Genomic DNA, 16,408 nt, shown 5'->3' on the forward strand with positions numbered 1-16,408 from the left:
AGATGTGGGAGGAGATGTTCTGCGCATGGGACGTCAACTCAGCCACTGGGATATTTATGTACAAACAATGGGAAGTTTTATGACTGACTTCCTCACTGTTTTCTCTTTCACGGAGGGGCTGGGAATGGCAGCGGAAGATGGGAGCAGATATGGGGCACTACAGCAGGGAAGGTGTCACTGAGAGGAACTTGAGGTAGAGCATTTCCTGCAGGACTCACTGTGTTCTTTGTGACATCCCCCGTCCATTTAAAAGCATAAGAGAGAGGGGAAAAATTATAAACACCCTTAAGAATTCAATATCACTGCTGTGAAAAACTGAAAGTACCTGTTCAAATGCTAATTTAATTTTGAGCGTCCTAAATCCTTGAAGCCATTCATCTTAAAAAAGGGAAGATAACTACAAAAGAGCACAGAAGTAGAAACATGCTTTTTCTAAAAAGGTCTGAATCAGGTCAGCTACAGGCATGTAAGGCACCATGAAGGTCACATTAAAAAAAAAAAAAAAAAACCAAAAACAAGGCAAGACTTTTTCAGTAAAAGTACAAAGTCTCCAGTTGTGCAAGCACAAAAAGGAACACAGGAGGACTGGGATCTGCAAGACAGGCTTCTGATGGGAGCCTGGCTTTCCCTCTTGGGAGCTCTGCTGGTGGTTTCCTCCTTGCTCATTTCTATAAATCCCAGCCACAAGACTTTTACAGGAGTTCCATCAAAGCTGGGGTAAACCCACACCATTTGTTCCAAACTCACAGGACAAGCTGCTCTTGGGGTTTTTCCACTATCAGACGGAGAAAATCCCCATCAGCTCCTGGTGAGGATGGGAAATCTTTGCTTTTCCCCAGTCTGCCACCAAAGTAGTCAGCTTTTAACACTTCTCCCACAACAACCAATTCAACTTCCCCACTGGCACAGTCCCTCATCCCTCCTGCACTAGGGCCAGCCTGAGGTTCTCCAAACACTGGCGATGCAGAAAAGTCACGAAAGCCGCTCTGTGCTCAAGTCCAGCTCCAAATAAGGCAGGTTGTGGCTTCGCACAAAGTTACCAAAATCCAGCCTGGCGTGGCTCGTTCATTGTCTGAGGGCATAACAAAGTTTGTGTTTTTACTCTCAGAGGAAAGAATATGTCCCCAGATTAATCCATGCCACTCAAAGTAAAGCTCTCCTGGCAGCTGCTAGGAGAGAGAAGATCCTGAGGAAGGTCTGGATTTCTGTGCTGGCTGGAAGAGGTAAAGAAAAATGGCTGCAGCCCTATTTGTTTTGGTTTTCTCCCTGCAAGGACTCATTGCTCTGCCCTGACATGCTGCCCTCCACACTCAGCAGTACCCACCCCAGCATGCCCTGCCACCCATGGCGGGGTTGGGATGACACCAGCAGCTCCTTTCCAATCCAATTTGCCTTAAAATACCCAAGAGAGCTGAAAGCAGACTGCAAGCTATCCTTGAGATACTTTTTAATCATGTGGGAACATCAGCTAAAGGGGTGGAGCCTCTTCTCATGCATCAAACCCACCCCAGCAGCGAGGTCTGCCTAAGACAGCCAGCTGAACCAACTCCAGATGTTCCTGGTTTCATCCTGAATGCGCCCCGGGAACATCGCACATCCCTCCCGCACCGCCTGACTCCATTTGCATTTTTTACAGAGCATGGAAGACCTCTGAATGGAAGCTTTAATCCAATAGCAGCTGGATTTCCTAAGAGAAAATGACATTCCCTTACTAATGAAAACAGGGTTTGGGCTACGATGAGTAACTTTTTCCATGAAAACCATACATCCTCCCACCACCAAGAAGTCCAAAACGGAGTTAAGGCTCTTTCTTCTCAAAGCAAAGAAAACAAGAGGGAGAAAACATTGTCAGCTTGCCACAGTAACTCTGCCTTCTGCTGTACCTTGCTTGGGATAATCTCATTTTTAATAGAACAATTTGTTCCAGATAAAAGCTTGATATTTGCTTCCCCTTCCATCCTACAACTGCTGTTTGCCAACACAAGAGCCCAAAGAGCTCCAACCACTGATGGCAGCGTGACACTCATCTTTAGGCTGCACATCCTCATACGTATCACTGGGTTCTTTTGCTGTGGGTATCTGTAATCTCACACAGGTTATCCCACTGATCTTTGTGTTCCCAGCTTGTCAGACAGCAATGTCGCAGAGTCTGGAGCCATCGCTTGTCGTGACACACTCCGAGCGCCCAGCACAGCTCTCCATTTCAGTTTTTGGGGACTGCAATAATCTAAAAAGCTGCAACTTCAGCAATGCCAGCAGTGTGTCAGACTTTGATCTGCTTTCCAAAAGCTGACCTCCCCAGCCTGCTGTTCTCCTGCCAGCACCATGGCACTCGTGGAAGGCACATCACTGGTGTTCCCTAGGATGGGGCTGGCCCCAGAGCTCACGCCCTGAGCAGCTTCCTGGCACAGCAAAGGTGATGTTGCAGGCTCCTACGTTTCCTCTTTACTGCTATTTTCCAGCTTCCAGAGATTTATTGCTTCTTCCACAGACAGCTGGACTTTTCCAGCTGGATCCTGCCTGCCCAAGGCTTGCTTCTTCAGGAATGCTGTTCCTGGTTGACACAGCGGGGACAGTCCCCATTGAATACTGCCTAGGGGAGGCAAAAGGCAGGGCTCATGTCCCCAAGAGGTGATGGGATGGTACCCCATGAGAGGAGGTATCACCAGATGAGCAACACGAAGAAGGCAGGTGTGCAGTCCTGGTTTGCTGCTCAATCCACGGTGCATGTAGTGAGGCTCCTTCCTGGACTAAGCCTCACCAAAGGACATGCTGTTCACCCTAAAATTTCCAGATCTAGCTGTGGGGCAAGGGAACAAGCCCATTTTTCACAGCTTAGTCACTCCTCCTCTCCACAAGAAATTCTTATGAATTAGGGGAGCAAGGAATGACCCCGTTCCCCTCTTAATGTGGTGTACCCCACTTCTGACCTGCCCCCACCTTAGCCTGTTGCTCCCTAAAACTCACATATGCCAGGATGTGCATCACTGCCCCAGTCCCTTCCGCTGCCCCCAGCCTTTTTCCTCCTGCTCCCTTCCCTCCACCCTTCTCAGAAATAGATTTCCTGGATGGGAGGAGGAGAAGAAAGAAGTTCTGGCTACAGGGCAGCTTGCTGGGCATGCCAAAGCAAAGCAGACAGACATCCTATGCCTCAAGTCAGCAAAGGAGGGAAGTGGAGGTGCCAGCAGTTTCACAATGCTGTATTTTAGCAGTGCCACTTCCCACAGCCACGGCTGGTCCTGCCCCCCTGGTCGTGCTTCCCAACCTGGGTGAGCCCAAGGGCCGGGAGAGGCTCTCACCTTGCTGCAAAAATGCTGCCAGCAGAGGTCACACAACCATACCTGGGAAATAGCTATTACTAATTACTATTAATTAGTAATTAACAGTAATTAATTATTATTAATAATACCTATTTCTAAATTACTAACAAGAAGCAGGATGCTGCCAAGAAAGCTTAATGAATCTTAGCTGGTTTATGATTAAGGTAGATGACTGGAGATTTTTAACAGGTTTTCATGCTGCAGAGGTTTGCAGCTTCCCTTACACCACCTGGAAGCAGAACCCTTTGTGAGGGCAGCACCCACCCGAGGGGGGTCCTAGGGCTCCTCTCCAACACAACCTGGAAAGCAGCTGAGATGGAGTAACAACGAATCCTCCTCCTTTCAGGTGCGGGGGGATGCAGAAAAACAAAGTGGCTTGCCAAGGTTGAAGTATCTTTTCATGCAAGAAGCCCCTCATACAGCCAGGAACAAATCCCTAATTTGGGGTTGAGCGCTTTGCTCCCAAGTAATTTGTGGGTCTCTAGGGGAAGCAGCAGGTATCATACTCTCCAATATGTGCAAAGTACATAATGAAACATCATTCTGGTGTTCATCATACATGCACCCAGCATGAGCGGGGGAAAAAGCAAGGAGACAGACTTGTAACTTGATGGAAATAACCTTTGGAAGGGCAGTACAAGCCCTTGCAAGATCTGTGCTAGCACCTTACAGGTCCTGCACTATCAGCCTGAGGACTGAGGCAGGCAAGAGAGGGACACATGGAATGTGCCCAGATAGCACCTCGCCTCCTGGAAAGCAGATGAATTTCTTTTCTACTGCAACAGCTGCACCTCATGGAACTGCTGAAAGGGCATGGGGTACAGCAAAGGGCTGACAGCTGAATGGTGGCCAGGAACCGGGGAACTTGGGCTCGATGCTGCGACCATCTCCATGCTATGATGTCAAGTCTTCACACCAAAAAGTCACTTGAAGTTTTAAGGTGAGAAGCACTAGAGATCACCCCTGTGCTGCTTGTTGGGATGCACTGTGGGATGCCCTGGAGCCCCTTGGGAGGGTGTAAGCAGAGGAAGGGACTTCAATCAGACACACAGCTGCAGTTGGACAGCCACACAATGCAAAAGCTGATCTTGGCACAGGCACTCACAGGCAGGAGTGGCAGACAGGACTCTGTGACAGCACAGGCGAGGTCCTTCTGCTGCCTTCCACAGCCATCGCGCTCCACGGCACCAAACATCAGGCTGAAAGTTTGCAGGCAAGGCCTGCCCAGGAATTGCAGAAAAGGCGTTTGGGAAGAGCGCCGTGCCCTGCAGGCAGGAGGAGGAGAGCAGCCTGCAGCCCTGCTCTGCTCCCAGCAGCACACCTTCCAGCAGTGGCTATTAATAGAGCTGCCAGCCGGAGCGAAATTCTCCACTGGTGCCTATAGTTACCAGCCCTACAACACTGCAGAGCTTTTCAAAACAACCTCCAGAGGAACACTCCCGGAGGAGCAGCATGCCAGAGACCAAATAAAGCTTGATGGATGGGAGGAGAATGGGAATCCAGCACCAAAACCCAGGAGTGGGGTCCTATAATGGGGAGCACCGTGCCCCAGCCTGATCCCTGCTGCAGACAGAAGTAGCACTTCCCAGGGTTAAATGCCCTCAGGAGAAAGGAAAACAATTAGAGATATTGCTTTAAAATTAATTTGGCCCCATACATAAGCATTTAACTACAATGGTGATACAACTGCTTTCTCTTCTTAATAGTACAGTGAAAGGCACTTCCACAGTACAGGATCAAAGGGTTTCTCACTGTTAATGCTCTTGCAGGAGATAAGCATTACAGTGGCTGACAGGAGAATAATCTCAGGAAAACAGAGCAATTGCCATTCCAGCGAGCAGCGCTCCCTCCTTTTGGCTGCAGCCCAGCCCATAAAGTGCAATCAGGTACCCCACTGGGCAGGGTGCACCCATCTCTTCAAAAAACCTTCTGCACACAGAGACTTCAGAAGAGGTTTTGTAGATGATGGAAGGACAGAGACAGAAAGCCCTAAAACACATCCCAGAGAGACATCAGCAACAAAACTTGAGTCCAGGTACTGAGCCTCCTAAGGAAACCTCTCCCTTGCCCTTCAAAGGCAGGTGTTAAGTAGCTGCAGGGTGAAACACACACGGAAAAAAGCTTGCCTGTACATCGTCCCAGGGTACCAAACCCAAAATCTGTGGAAGAAGATGCTGGGCCAGCATCAGGTCCTTGCTGCTTGCCAGGCTCTCTGCGATTCCCAGGGAGACCAACAGCCCAACCAGCCAGGCACTACCACAGGGAGCACTGCAGCAGTGCTCAGCCCAAGCACGCACCCACAAGATGCAAGCTAGCTTGTTAGTCCACAGAGTTATTTCAAACCTGTGTTTCTTCATTTAAACCTGTGAGCAGTGGTACACAGGCACCCTCCTCAGCACAATGGGACAGTCATGTGCCACTCGGCAAAAGCCTTACCATGGGACAACTGCCATAGAGAGCTGCCACCTCCCCGCACCGTCACCTCTCATCACCAAGTATCTCTGTGCAGGCTTTGCAGACTCCAGGGTACAACTGACAGATCTTCCAGTGTAGCACAAGAGAATAGGCAGCTCCTCTACCCCTTCCCTTTCAATCACCCCTGTCAACTCAGACTTTCACTTCCACCTTTCCTCTGATTTTACCCTTCCTTCCCTCTGCACACAGACACTAACACATCCCCTCACACACGGAAGAGAAGAGTTACACACTGCCTGGAAAATGGCATTAGGAGCAAGCTCTTCCTTTTAATTAGACACCTCTCTGGTAGGGCAGTCAGTGGTGCTCTCAACCTGGAAGGCTGCCATGGGCTGTATTAGCTAATAAGCTTGAGCAATTCTTCTCCAAGCAAGTCAATTCCTCCTTGGTTATGTTTAATTATATTTTAAAATAGCTCGCTGGCTTCCTTCAGCCTCCCCAGGGACTCTTTGCAGTGGTGGTCAGTTCAGCCCCACGCACTGAGCTCTGCTGTTGGGTTTGGATAATTCAGGAGAGCAGTCAAAGTCCAGCCATCTTACAGGGATGGGATGGAGAAGCAGCTCCAGATGCCCAGCCCAGTCCTGCTCAGGGCTGCCCATCACACCAGCCAAACTACCCAGTAACAGCTACTGCTCCCTCTCACAGGGCAGAGTGCCACTTGCCACCAGCCACCCCAAGGTTTCAGGACAACTTGGCAGCACAGAAAAACTTCTGTCTTTCCAGCCCCGTGTTTTGCTAACCAGGTGAAGCCCCCAGGCGCTGACCATGGCCTCCTCCACCACTTCATTAGGTGGATGCCACTGTGAAACACGTGGGGACCCTCTCTCCTGGGACAGGCACCTGTTTGTACATGTGGTCCACGTAGCAGCTGCTGCTCTCTCAAGAGCCACCTCGGACCAAGCACAATCTTGGCATCTTCTCAAGAATGTGTGCACAAAGGGAAAGCAATCCCAAAAAATCAAATAAAACTGAAACATTTCAGGTACAATGAATGAGGAGCTGGCAGTGGGTCACCTCTACCCTTTGCTCTTTCAACACAGCAGCTTTGTGAAATTCCCCCAGAGCTGCCAGGGGAAGGAAGGGGGAGGAAGCCAGAGGGGTGTCAGTTTATTTACACTCCAGCAGGATAGCAGGGCTACATTAAAAAGTTATCAAAGTAACTAAGGCTGAGAATTGCTTCCTTTCTTCCTCTTGGGCACTTGAACAAGCTCCTGTGCAGCACAACATGGTGCCTGCCAAACTTTGGGTTCTGCCTCTGGCTTGTTTTCATCAACAGCACCCAGCGTCAGCTGCGCACAAGGCAAATCGTAAGCAAATAAGCACGAGGAGCCCATCAGCCCTTGCATAATAACCAGCTATCAGAACGAAAGAGCTGCAAGTGCCCTGTCTCACACCTCCCTGTAGTTAGAGGTGGTGTCCCAACACAGCCAGCCTACAGCAAGGGTGCTCAGCACCACGTTCTGTCCTTAAATGCCACCCCATGAAAAGGACCCTCGCACTTTGGTGGCAACAAAGGTATCCCTCCCCACCTGGGGGGTGCAAGGTTGGCAGCTAACCTGCCTTTGTGGTAAACCTAAAATTCCTCTCAACTATTAATTTAAAAAACAACACAAAAGGGCTTGAAAACTCCAGGATCTGGTATTCAACCACCATTCAGCTGGCCAGCCTCACAGACAGCATTGTTAATTCTAATGGAGTCCAGGCTCCCAATCCGCACAGGAGACAGTGCGAGGGGACCAGCAAGTCCAGTACTGGGAGCTGTTTTGGGGAACCAGTAGGTCACAGGCACCCCTCCTTGGGAGGAACTGAAGCGTCTACCCCTACTCACAGTGAGCACTCTCAAATAGGGCAGGGCAAGGCACCTATTCCAGAAGTCATAACAGGGAAATTATACAGATTGGCTACTCCTCGTGGAAGCAAAACATCCATTTATAAGAGATCAGCTCTTTTGCAAGACTTTGAGATGACCAAGTGATCTCACTGAGGAGTCGTGGCTGTGCAGAGTCCCCAGCATCCTTCCTGCCACCCAGGAGACCCTTCCTCCCTCGCAAGCACAGCCGGCAGCTTCTTCAACATGAATGGCAGGAAATCAGGACCAGAAGGGAAGAAAAAGCCCTGGGATAAGCACGATAACTCGGAAGGAACAACACTTCACAGACAATCCTACCCGCCTCCATCCTGCCATTTTAAGAGTGGAAGAAAAGGTTAAAAAAAACCAACCCAGAACTGTCCCGCGTTCATGCAGCTGGCAACAGATCAGCAATTAACACCGTTGTCGTCAGAGCTTGTCATCTCCCCCTTGGCCAGCGTTATACCCAGAAACAAGGCGAAGAGGCCTGAAGTGAGCACCCACTTGGTTAAACCCTACACCTCCCAGAGATGGGGACCCCCGCAAAGAGCTTCCCCAGGCACCCCCAGGGAGGAGTCAGCAGGCAGAGGCTCCAGTCAGGCAGTGCAACTCCAGGTGCCCAAGCAGGGTTTACTCTGGAAGGCATCGGTCCCCTTCCCACCTCTCTAGCCCCCCTTGCTATGTTTGCTGCTGTAAACGAGCATTAAGAAAAAAGAATCCCAAATCCTCAACAACAGAGCAGGGTGTCAGACAACGGGCTATTGGACAAGGGGCATCCAAGCGGTGCCTTGCCTGGCAGGGTGGGGCTGGACTCACTTCCAAGACAAAAAAGCATTTCTTGGAATGGAAACCAGTGTACTTAAAACACGAAACCAGCAGCCTGCTCGGGCACATCTCGTTGCCCCCGAGCGCAGGAGAAGGGAGAGAGCGACTCTTGCCAGCCAACCTCGCGCTGCCGGAGGCTGTTTCTAATCGGGACAAACCCGGTTTGCAGGGAAACCGGGATACGCCGCCTGTTTGCTAAATTAGCCGCATGTCTAGATGGATTATTTCATGAGAAACTTTCTCAGGAAAGGCAGCCTCTTCAGCCTGGATAGAATTTGCATCCTAAAATAACTTCCCGGGCAGCGGGGGCAGCGGTCCCCGGCGCGGGGCCAGGGCGGCCGGGGCCCGGCTCTGCCGCCAGATGCGGGGCGGGGGGCGCGGAGCCAGCCCCAAACCGCCCGTATTTGCTGAACGCCCCCTCGCCGGCAGGGCCGACGCCTCCCCTCCGCTCCCTCCGCCTGGCAGCATCCCTGCATCCCTCCCTCCTTCCCTCCCTGGCTGGGGAGCGCCGCTTTCCACGGCGCAGACCCGCGGCAAGAGGGGCTGCGGGAGCCTCCCCGCCCCGGCTCTGCCCCCCGCCCTTCCGCTCCGAAAGGCGCCCGTAAACATCTGTGGCGGCGGGAGGCGAGCATCTTAAAGGTGTTCTCCAACCATCCTACGGTTCTACCTCCCCCTCTACATGTCTATTTAAAAAATAGACATAAATAGATATACACGTACGATTACATACGTACGCATGCATTAAAATAAAAAAGCAAAGGATAATCACCCTCTCCGTCCTTCAAAATTAAAAAAAAAAGGAAAAAAAAAAACCAAACAAAAAACCCCTAAGGCACATCCCAGACAGCAAGTCTCAATGCTGGGGGGCAAGAAGGAGGCTAAACCCAGGCGCAGGCAGACGAGCCATATTGCAGCCTCCTTATTTAAAGGCTGGGGGGCTCAGCCCCCGCTCCCCGCCGCCCCCGTGCTCACCCAGAAGATGAAGTTGAAGACGAAAAGGAGGTATTTGATGCACTTGGTGCAGCCTTCCACTCCCATGGCGGCGGCTCTCCCAAATCCGTGCTGCCAGGCTGACCGGGGCGGCGGCAGCAGCGGGTGCAGAAAACCCGCCCCGCTCCCCGCCCCGGGCACGCCCCTGGACACGCCCCATGGACACGCCCCTGGACACGCCCCTGGACACGCCCCAGGAGCGCGGGGCTGGCACACGCACCCCCCTCGCCCTCCTGTGACTGGTGGTCGGCTCCTGTTTCCCCCCTTTTTTCTTCTTTTTTTTTCTTTTCGTTTTTTGCTTTTTTCTTCCCCACTTATCCAATTTACATTTTGCCCCTAACTCCTCTCTTCCTTTTTGCTTTTCCCTCCCTTTTCCTATTTTCACCCTTTTTTGTCTCTTCTCTCTTCTCTCTTCTCTTCTCTCCCCTTCCCCTTCCCCTTCCCCTTCCCCTTCCCCTTCCCCTTCCCCTTCCCCTTCCCCTTCCCCTTTTTTCCTTTCCTCCCTTTTTCTTTTTTCCCTTCTTTCATCTCCACTCATTTTTTTCTCATCTCTTCCTCTCGCTTTTCTTTTTTCCCCTTCTTTATGTGTTCTCTTATTTGTTTCTTTGTTTTCCCCTTTTTGTCGCCTTCCAGGGACAGCTCACAACAAAGTTTCCTACACACAAGTAGGAACCACGGGGGCAAGTGTTGGGGGGCTGTAGGAGCACTACCTCCCAAACCTGACCACCATCCCTTAAAACTCACTGCCTCCTCTTAAACATCACCTGGCAGCCTGAGGTGCAGGGAGAAACCTCTGTGAATAGATGCAGGGTGCAGGAGGTTTTGTATTTCTGTACAGAAAAGTTTGAGGGTGCACTCATGAGGGGATCCCACCTCCCCCACCAAAAGAAAGAACAAAGGACTTTTGCATTAATACTCTCAGTTTGACATTCAGAGAAGCGTTTCCTCATTTCCCCTTCTAATTTTATCTCTAAATTTGCTCTGCTGAACAGTTTTTGTCTAAGCTTGTGGCTTTGGTACTGCAAGCAATTGCATCAAGTTCAGTAGAACCACTCAGGATATTTTCCCTTGGTTACTGGGTAACAAGAGCATCAGGGGGGCTTCAGGGCTGCACACCAAAGAGATGTGGGTCACACATGTCAATAGGCTTGGGAATTTTAGTTAACCCCCTCCCCTCCCAAAGCTGTGCAGTAGAAGCACGATGAAATTTCCCAAGCTTTTGGCGGAGATCCACTTTGGCCCACTTGCTGATCCCCAGAAATATAAATTGTTCTCACCCCATGTCATGCTTCCAGGAAGCTCATTCACTTCTCCAGGGGCAGAGTAGTAAGTCACACAAGCAGAGCATAAGAGGATGCCTGGAAAAGGCATCAGTGAGCAGCTCCAGCCAAGGTCAGCACCTCACCGAGCTAAATATGAACCTGGCACCCACCCACAGCGTTGTACGTGGAAACCTGCCCTCTTCCAGCCTGGGCACTTTCCTCCAGTGAAGGATTTCAGGGAGCAGCTTCTGAGCGAAGTATTTTCACACTCTGATAGAGTCTTCCCAGCCATGCATCCCATAGTCAGGAATGAGCTGTTACCTATCACACATTTCCTACACACGTATGTTGGAAACAAGTCCGCTTCCTCCAAAATCATCCCATTGCCCTCAGGGATGAGTTGGTCCAGGGCTTTGTCATGTTCATCAAAACTTTCCTTGCCCCTCAGTAACAGCCCATGCACTACACGGCAGCAGGGATCAGGAATGAATAGAAGTTGGCCCCGTTCCCTAATTACTTATGCTGAGTATGTCCCCGATTGTGGGCTTGCCATGGATTCATAACCCCTTTGTCTCTAAGCCACATTCACTCATCCAGACTTACCAACAAAGCTGGAGGTTCACCAGGCTATTTGTGCATGTAACTGCTGTCCCGAATTATCAGCATCACCCATCTGGTTACGGCAATAGCTGTAATCCTGTGTGCCTCCTGCTCATTGCTCCAAACGATAACAGCAGGATCCTGAAGCTGCTCACTTGCCACATCAGAGCATCCCATGATATCCTTCATTCTGCACCTCCACCCTTTACAGCTATAAATAGTAAAACAAAAACACACTGCCACAAAAAAAAAAAAAAAAGGAAAAAGAAAAAGGAAAAAAAGAAAAAAAGAAAAAAAGAACATAAGTATAGGTCGAAGACAGGAGACTATATGAAACAAGAAGCCTCTTGTGCACTTAGGCAGCTGTTCCCAGAAAAACTCTTGGAGATGCTGCTTGGAGAGTCTGTGAGTGGGAGAGAAAGGAACCAGCAGCAGTAAGGCCTTCAGCAGCAGTAGCCCCACTGCCTATGAAGGAAAATGACTCTCAAATCAACTTTTGTACACTGGAGAGCAGGCAACCCCAGCTGCAGTCACTGCCACAAGGTTGGCATTGAAACTGCTTCCAGGGAGCTTAGGATTGCTTTTTTGTTCCCCGCCCTCCACCCCCCCCCCCCCCCCGGTTGCTTTTCTTTTTTCTTCTGCCCTTTTCCCTCCTATGTTTAGGAGTGAAGGAAAAGGAAAACAAGAAATAAACCTTTTTGTATTCTCCAAAAATTGTATCAGCCAACAATTTGGTTTGGAGCCAACACAGTCCTGTTGCTGGGACCTTCCCTCAGGTTCTGTTGGAGCACGTGTTGCTCAGGGACAGCTGTGGCCCTGGCAGGGGCAACAGGGGCACAGTCCCACCATCTCCTACATCAAGAAGCTCCCACTCACAGCCCAAAGCCTACTGGGTTTAAACTGGCCATGCCAACAAAGTTTTCTTCAAAAGTTGGAAGTGGAAAAGGATTTTGAGCTTTGTCCTTTTGTTGTTGTTGTTATTTTAAGCAGCTCAGCTGGGTACATTTGAAAACTTTGGCCTTTAGGTACAGGAAGAAAAAAACCCATCACCATAGCACAGTGACAAGATAATATATGCTGTTTCCCAGGACTATGTGTGATTTCAGGGGTTGTACATTCACTTGTCGTGTTTCAGACATATTTCTCACACTGCATTACTTGCTGTACAGCCCATAAAGTACCACAACTGCCTTCCCAAGCTCTCAGTGGTGTTACCACCTCTTTATAAATAAGTAAAGCTAATTTGCAAAAATTCAGTTCGTGTCTGGGTGTCACATGCCAGTATCGAGTGTGACTGCTATGAATAGGACTGATGACTTCCCTCTTCAGGAGGAAAAGCTGGTTTGAGTGCTCAGGGCACGCAGTCGTTCCCAGAGCAGCCAGCTGCAGACAGGGCTGTAAGGAAGCTACCTACCTCCCCCCAGGCCTTTCATCACTCAAAGAAGAAAAATAAACTCTGAAAATGTTTTTTAAAAAGGCCTCCAAGCCCCAAATTAAAAAAATAAACCCATCCCCAAGCAGCCATTTGAATGTGCTTCTGCAACCGGGTTAGCAGGCAGAGTGAAGCAGCTGAGAGCGGAGGTGCTTGCAGTGGTCGTTTCTGTCTGTTGGGCTTGGCTTGTTGGGGCTTTTTGTGAACCTGTTTATGTAAGTCAGTGTCATGCTTGTGGGTTTTGGCACCTCTGGGTATGACTCACCAGGGTCCGTTAGAGCAGATGCTGCCTCCCAGTCTAAGTTTAACAGGACATCCTTTACCAAAGGGACTCAGCAAACCCAACCCCTGGGACTTTGAGCCTGCTTATCCCAGAGAGATGGCCACCTGCCTTCCAGCAGCTTCCCCTTAAAACCTCTTTTGTTTTAGAAAAAGTAAGGGAGGGGGATGAGGGGAGAGGACAGACACACATCCTCCCCACCTCTTACACGGGCCTGAAGAGCAGGCCACCAGGGCATGACTTGTTTACCATCAAGGCAGGCTCTAAACACCTACTGACCAGGGTCTCCCTGAGAGATTTGGGAGAGCAGATTAGAATCCCTCATCCACTGGGGATCACAGGATGCTGATGCGGTACTCTGGCTGCATGCCCTGGGCTTGCATGGCAATCCCCCTGCCCTCCTCAGCCAGCACAAAACTGACAGATAAACCATGGGAATAACATGCACGTCATCTTGCTGGTGAGGTCGTAGTTAGTTTTTAACCACTACTTCTTATTTTTAATGCAAAATACAACAGAAATAGCCTGAAATTCCAATTTACCTCTGGTGGTAAAAAAAACAAACAACAACAGCATCACCAAAGATCTTTAAACAGGACATTTTGGAGATGCATGATAAGAAACTCAGAAATTCTTTCTGTGGGAGGCTAATAGTCCCAGAGCACACAGGGGTAACTTCCTGGGCAGCCAACACCCCACAATACTGTTTTTCAAGGAAGGGACTTGAGCAAGGGTAAACTGCAGTGTATCTACTGGCCTATGGCAATGGGAAGGTGGAGCTCCATCACCTCAGGAGAGACGTGTCGACACCCCTGGGGAGCCAGCCAAAGCCTTCATTTTGAGTAGAAAAAAAACAATATGAGGAATTTCATCCCCATATCTAAGGGGATATTTTCAGAATACCTTTTCTGTGCCCCAGCAGGAGTGGCTGGTGCCTGCTCATCCAAAAATCCCCATGCCCACCTCTACAAGTTAAGCCGTGACAGTCCTGGGGGTTGCACTTGCCTTGCAGCCTCAGGGGAGACGGATGCAGCAAGCAGAGACCTGTAGCTGAGCCTGAAGTTTCTGTTTCTAATAAACTCAACAAATGGTTCCCATCTGCCGGGGCTGTCTCCCTGCCATCTTTAAATATTTATATCAATGTATCTATGGTGATAGGTCAGGTTATATAAGCAGGGGGGGAAGGACAGCATCAGCTCCTGCTGGAGCTACAGCCGAGGGAGTAAAAACCCGAGCGGATTTCCCATCCAAGCAGACACTCTCTCTTCTCAGCTCATTGGCCCAGAAAGTGAACATTCATTTTTCTCAGGGCATCAGAGAGGGCTGAGCCACAGCTGGGCTGAGCTGCACTTTGGGAGGTGCCATGTGGGAGAGCAAGAGTCCAGCCCATAGATGCAGAGAGCTGTTACTGTATAATCAATGTATAATTCATTAGTAGGTATTGTTTATTGCTAATGTAACAGGGCTAAAAAGAAACTGAGCATGTCCGTGAGCAAGCTGCTGCACGCAGGGGTTAAACAATAGCAGTGATCCTGAGGGGAGACGGGGGATTTTGTCTTGGGATAATATAAACAACCCGGCCAGCTGACTGCCAGTGACTCCAGGGTGAGCAATGCAGGAATATGCATCTTCCTGGCAAAAAATGCTGGGAAGGATCTTTCTTTTTTGCTTGCTGGAGTCTAAGAGAATAGCAACTAGAAGACAGCAGGGCTTTAGCTCTTGGTGGGCACTTCAGGCTCATTTGAAATTATTTCTCCCAAGGTGTGCCACTTCCTTGCAAGCTGAACAACCACCACATATTTCCCTTCTAGATAAAGAGGTGGGTTTTTTCCCCTTGACCCTCCTGGCAGGGGAATTTGTCTCCAGGTATAAATCTGTTTGATGGACCCCCAAATGCCAGGTGAGGAAGGTAGCAGCAGCTTTGTGCTGGGCGTGAGAGGCATGGCATGGTGGGGAGTGGAGTGGCTTCGCCAGCAGGCCTGCAATCAGTCATGGGTTTGGCAGCTCCAGCCAAAAACTGCAAAGAATGCACAGCCTGTGTTTTTCCAAAACAGCCTCCAAGACTTCTCCAGAGCTCTCCCTCTTCACTCCCATGCTCTTCCCCACTGTCCCACACATTGTTACATTTCTCAGTGCACAGGTGTGGTTCTTGCTGCCAGTTGCTCATTCTCCCAGAAGAGGAGCTACACAGTTAAGAAATAAATCACTTCTCACCTCAGTTGCGTTTTACTAACAGAGAGAGCTGCAATGACACTTCATGTGAAAGTTGCAGGATGTATGTGATCTAACTGTGTATTCACAGCAGCTTCTGACCTTACCTGCTTTCAGCTGTGCTGGCAGAGATCTATGTGGGGCATCTTCCACCTCTGGCTGCATTTCTAGAAGAGAATTATAGCCAGCTGCTTTGCCAAATGCATTGCTTCTGCACCTGGTTAGAAAAACATGTGTCTATCAACTATTACTTCCAAATATATTTTGTGTGTCTGCAGCTCATAAACACAGCTTTACCTTGGCAGGAGATGGCTTCCTTACCACCCCAGCACTGCAAGGGTCCACCCAAATTTGCCAGCTTCTAAGGCTTTGGAAGGACTTGCTCAGCAGTGTCTTCTCTAGGAGCATGCTGCAGGCACAAATCCAAGCTGCATAGTGAAGGGGTTGCTGCACGAGGAAGTTGTATTTCAAGGACAGTGGGAACTCGCAAACACACGGTCAAAAGGGCAGGAAATAGCAAACCAGTTTGGAGTCAAGACAGCACAGCACAAAGCTGAAAGATTCTCACTCTCCTCGCCACCAAATCCCTGTAGAGAGTTACTGTATTATTTAACCTGTGCTTTCCACAAGTGCTCTGAGCATCATTCACTGCCATCAGAGCAGGCCTGGGAAAGCTCCTCTGGCTCATAAGCAAGCTATGGTCAGTCCAGCCACGAGAACATGGTGAGCCCCATGTAGGGTCTCTGTGGAATTGAATGTCCCTGTTGGTAGAACAGTACCTGAGCAGTGCATGGGCAGTGAAGGGTGGAGAGCAGCAAAAAAATGCTTGCTGCTGCCATGGGCTGATGCTCCCCAGCCCCACAGGTTTATAGGTAGCCCCAAAGGTTTATAGGTGGCCACACAGGCCAGAGCAACCTCACCTTATGTTGCTTCCGCTTCCTGTGTCCTCAGATAGGGCTGGGGGTTTGTCTAAAGTAAAAGGAAAAAGGTAACTCATGAGCACAAACTAACGCATGCTCAGAGAGAGACCAAACTACAAGTGCCCAGGTAACCTTAGTGGAAATAAGTGATAATTGCTGCAGCTTAATTGACAATTAGCTGGAGCCAATTCACAATTAAATATTTAACTTTGCACCTTCAGTCTGTAAATTCTCTTTTTTTTTT

General features: G+C 49.7%; 1 protein-coding gene across 1 annotated transcript in view; it reads right to left on the reverse strand.

Moving 5' to 3' along the window:
• Positions 1-9,573, reverse strand: part of CD81 (CD81 molecule) — a 33,220-nt gene extending 23,647 nt beyond the window's left edge. Inside the window, exon 1 of the mRNA XM_082283599.1 lies at positions 9,442-9,573. Within this exon, the coding sequence (XP_082139725.1) occupies positions 9,442-9,507 (66 nt within the window). The 5' untranslated portion in view covers positions 9,508-9,573. The remainder of the gene's footprint in view (positions 1-9,441) is intronic.
• Positions 9,574-16,408: the final 6,835 nt, after the last annotated feature.

This window comes from Coloeus monedula, assembly GCF_965178545.1.
Source record: "Coloeus monedula genome assembly, chromosome: 6".
Lineage (NCBI taxonomy): Eukaryota > Metazoa > Chordata > Aves > Passeriformes > Corvidae > Coloeus > Coloeus monedula.